Genomic DNA, 4,859 nt, shown 5'->3' with positions numbered 1-4,859 from the left:
TCCATTTTCTCACAGATCTCAATATTCCTGGTTATTTCAAGACTCTTTGTGATCACTGTGATGGCAAGAAATGTTTAAAAAAGCCCCATACCATCCCTGCAATATCAAGTATCACCAGTGTCATAGTTGCATCACCGAGGCCATTTCATACTACTCCCACCAGCTGTGTTGGTGTTCCAATCGACTGGCCTATTCAAGGGCCATCTTTTCTTGAAACATTCCCTGTCAGTTGAGCATCAGAGGGACAGGGCATGCTCCCCTTCGATATTGACACACGAGGTGATACACCACATGCATATTCAAAGCTTTGTGATGGCAATTCTTCCGTGCCTGGAGTACCTTGCGACAGCTGTGCCGAAATCGCACCATTTATCTCTCACCTCGTGTCAGTCTCAGAGGACATCAAGCCGCACACGAACTTTCGCTATCTGAGTCACTTTAGTCTGATCAACCAGCTGAAACATTATATGACTGAGAATAACCGACTAAAGTTAAAGGTTCGTTGGAAATAATATGAACTGATGTCATACTAATGAAATTACAGGGTCTGAATGATGCGCAGAAGATTGCTCACACTCTGACTCGCTTGGATGAGTATTGGTCACTCGTGATGGCAATGTGGGAGAATGATGTGCCTCGTGTACAGTACATTCTGTCTGTTGCCTTGAAGAAGGGCTCAAGTGTTCAGCAGATTCTCACAACCCTAGAGGATGCAATCACTGGAACGTATCATCCACGGGGCTATAGCGGTGATGATCTTGATCTTGCCACACTTGTCTATCGACTCGGAGGACGCCAGCTTATGTATGCGCTCAATCATCACTTAGGTTTGCTGTCACTCCATACCCTCCAAGCTCACTCAATCTTTACATCCATCACACCAACAATTGGTTCAATTTCACCTGACCAATTTGACGCCAACATTAACACGCTCATTATCACACCACATACCAATGCTGTCATCCCTCTCCAGGGACATTCCATCATGATGGATGAGATCGCCCTTGACGAGAGGGCATCTCACTATCGTCCAGCCAACTGTGTCATTGGCCTCTGCCATTCCCATTCAAATCTTATTGATCCTATGCTGCATACATACGACTCTGCTCTGCGAATTGCAACTAAGCTTAATGAGGGCGAAGTTCACCTTGGCAAAGAGATGTCTGTGATGGGGATTCGTGCTTTTGGAGACGACAATCTTTTTCCTATTCTAGCTGCACCAACATGCAAGACAGAGAACATAGTGACAATGATGGCAATACTTTCGATGGCTCGAGATCGGTGGCGAGCAACTGGAGCAGAAGCACATTTCAGTCCAATTTTTTGCTTCGCAACGGACGGGGACTCAACGCGTCGAGGTGCTGGACACTGTTTATTTGTCAAGACAGAACTTCCAATGACATCAAAGCTCTACGGTACCTTATCGTGCATGCCCGGTCTCAATCTTGCGACTGGAGATGATGAGATCACTCTTGATTTTGACTACAAGCACATATTTAAGCATTAGTATTGTTTTCATTCGCTTCACATTGACTCCTATTGACGACTGAATTCTCCCAGGATGGTGTACATTATTCTGTACAAGGAAGGGCTTGAAATTGAATGGCGGTCACACAATCACCAGCGGTGTTCTCACACGATATCTGATATGGCTTCCAGGTAAGTTTTTTTTACATCACGCACTGCGCAATTTCTGATACTACTATGACTTCTAGGTCAGGACAAGTTTAGCATCATGAAACTCCTCAACCCAGATGACCCACAAGATGTACCCCGAGCAGTTGAACTCATGCAATCTATTATTGCCCTCTCAAAGATTGAAACGAATCCTCTGTTGGATGGTGTCGCAGTCTGTGCAGATATGTCAGCCATCAAGATCTTAGGCATCATGCTGGAATCCCTCCTCCTTCCATTCATAGATATCTCACTTTCACTTCAGCAACAAATTGAGCTCATCAGCTGCTATTGTCACCTCACGTTCGCACTTTTCCACATGCATCACAGTGCTTTCATGCCCCACATACTCTTTTACGATACCCAGTCAATGTGCAAGAACATCTGTTTCTGTGTGGCAAAGCAGCAGAAACTCGATGGCTGACAGAAGTTCTGGATTATCCAGATGAGGGACAATGACTTAGAGGAGTTGTTTGGCATTGTTAAGACCGTACTCAAGTAGTATCGGATCCGAAGGGCTTCGGCCTCAGCTCGTGCGCTGTGCCCCTTTCCCGAGTCTTGCCCCTTATTTCAGAGAGCTAAAGTATCGCGTCTAGTGAGACGGATAAGTATCGTAACGGATAAGTCTTGTATTGCAACGGATCCGTTAAGACTTCCAGATATCGAACATATAGAGTAACAGCTAATCTGGATTGGATCCGGACTAGAAACTAACGGGTGAGGACTGTCCGAAGACAGAGGCGGATATGTAGACTATAGGAATCTATCCTAAGTCTCGGAATAGACAAGAGTAGCGTACTCAAGTCCGGACGGATAACGGAGGGACTTAGAGTCCAGACGGAATGAGTGCAATCTAAGATGATATTCGAACTGATCTACTACAGCGCATATACAAAGGTTTATATACTACAGATAGCTAACGGAATGATCAATAAGCAAAGGTGCGAGGCTATGTACGAAAGTATAAGCAAAGTCTAAGTGGAGCGTATTGGTAAGTCGGATGGATCACGAATCATGAACCGGGAATGAAGTACAAGTAAAAGCGGATTTGTAAGTGTAGCGGATCAGTAAGCATAGCGGATCAGTAAGCAAAGCGGAAGTAAAGGATAACCGGTATACCAGGTGTACAGGAATACCGAAAGGAGATGAACGATAGTTAGAGTTATATGAACAGGAAATGAAATAAGAATCAAAGCGGATCTGTGGACCGGACGACGGATATGTTCATCGGATCTGGATCGGATCTGAGATCCAGATCATCGGATCTGTAACCGGATATATGGTATATGACAGTATCCCCCCCTTAGGGCCGATCCCTAGAGGCACAAGAATCAGCGATCCGGAACAGGATGGTATGAGTGCGAGACAATGGAGAAGCTGATGGGAGAAGTTGCTGAGTTCGGATTCTGACAGATATACGGATGCCAAAGCGTCGCAGGGTGTTCCTTCCTTTCCCTACTTTTTCACTACCACTAGCTTATCTCAACCATGACTGATAACGGATCCGGCTCTAAGAAGACCGCTAAGCAGACTCTGGCGGATATCCAGGCCGCGCTGGCTGCTGCTGAGGCCGAGGTTCGGAAGGAGGAAGAGGCTGAAAAGCTGAAGCAACAAGCGGAAGAGGCGGAACGGAAGCGCTTGGCAGGGATTAAGAAGATTGAACGGGCTGAGGTCCGAAGGGAAGCGGAGGAGGCTAGGCGCAGGGCTATAGTAGCGGAAATGGTGAGTTATGACTTGTTCTATCGGATCCGTCCCTTATCGGATCCGTAGTCTCGCGCTATCTCAGCGGATAAGGATGGGGCTTGTACCCGCTGCGCTAAGAAGGGTCGGGCCTGTCTGTGGTCCGATGCGGATAGCAATTCCTTGGTAAGTCAGTCCTTGAATCTTCGGATCCAGTGACTCTTAACCTTCGGATAGATCAAGGCTTGTAACGCGTGCCGGAAGGACAAGGCTCCTTGTCCCGGACGACCTGGAACCAGTTACGGATTCCAAGTCTAAGAAGAGGCAGCGCGCTGCTGAGAACCCATCTCCGAGAGGCAAGGGTAAGAAGCGCCAGCAGAGTCCGACTCCGGATCCGGATATGAAGACGGTAGTAGCGGATGAGGTGGAAGTGGAGTATGATGATCAGGCCTGGGTCGCGGCCGCTAATAGCATTGTAGCGGAACTGGCTCGGACCAACGGATTGCTCCAGCAGAGCATCGGAGCGGCGGAAGGGAGTAGGACTGCTATAGAGCGGATGAATACTAACTTGGAGGCGTTTTTGGAGCAGCAGAGGGAGTTCCAGACCATCCTTCTTGAGGGGATCCGGAATGGAATCCGGATTACAGAGGCGGCTCGTTCTGAGGCCACTGACAAGGACGTTGATGAATCCGGATCCGGATCGGGTGGGGACATGGAGATGGATGGCTGAGGATTTTCGGATCTGCCTTCTCTGCTACTAATGTACTTGTATATCCGCTTTGTATATTCATTGTATAGCAATAGGACCGGGTTTGTCTGGATATGCAGTGTGGAAATCCGAGACTAGATCGGACGCGTTTCCGAGTTCCGTGGCTAGTAGCCATGAAGTCTCTTCGTCTGTTCCTTCGTATCCGGACCATCGGACGAGGTATAAGAGTTGGCATTGTCTTCTACGACGGTCCAGCTTAGAGTCTAGGATTTCGGATATCTCATATTCTGGTTCTCCGTCGACTTCGACCGGAGGTGGAGGAGGCTGGATCCGATTGGGAATTGTGTTCGGAACGGATGGTTCTAGCTGTGAGACATGGAAGACGGGGTGGACGGATTTCATGGATTCGGGAAGTCGGATGGTAAAGGAATGGGTACCCGGACGGGATATGACTTCAAACGGACCTAGATTCTTTTCCGAGAGTTTCTTAGACGGACGAGTGGACCGGAAGTACTTAGCCTTGACAAAGACTTGGTCTCCGATATTGATATCCGGAGCAGGTTTCCGTTTAGCGTCCGCAGGTCCTTGATATCTTTCTTGGGCGTGAGCCATTTCTTCTCTAAGGAATTGGTGAAGGTCGTCGAGGTCTATAGCATAGTCGCGAGCGCGGATGGAGGATAGATCGCGTTCCGGATGGACGGATATGTTCGGATGATAACCCTTATTAGCAAAGAAAGGCGATACTCCGGTAGTAGCACTTGGAGCGTTATTGTAGGCAAATTCTGCTAAGGGAAGT

At 47.9% G+C, this 4,859-nt stretch overlaps 1 protein-coding gene across 1 annotated transcript; it reads left to right on the top strand.

The window, feature by feature from the left end:
• Positions 1–467: 467 nt before the first annotated feature.
• On the top strand, positions 468–2,098 carry DFJ58DRAFT_731951 (uncharacterized protein; the record flags this gene model as incomplete). Its single annotated transcript, XM_041386115.1, has 4 exons — positions 468–497; positions 545–1,506; positions 1,625–1,659; positions 1,716–2,098. The coding sequence occupies 4 exons, from the start codon at positions 468–470 to the stop codon at positions 2,096–2,098; spliced, it is 1,410 nt and encodes a 469-aa protein (XP_041239957.1).
• Positions 2,099–4,859: the final 2,761 nt, after the last annotated feature.

The sequence above is a fragment of the Suillus subalutaceus genome (genome assembly GCF_016647625.1).
Source record: "Suillus subalutaceus strain FC151 chromosome Unknown DFJ58scaffold_115, whole genome shotgun sequence".
Taxonomy (NCBI): Eukaryota; Fungi; Basidiomycota; class Agaricomycetes; order Boletales; family Suillaceae; genus Suillus; species Suillus subalutaceus.
Note: the sequence above shows the minus strand (reverse complement) of the source record. Positions and strands in the feature narration are given on the sequence as shown.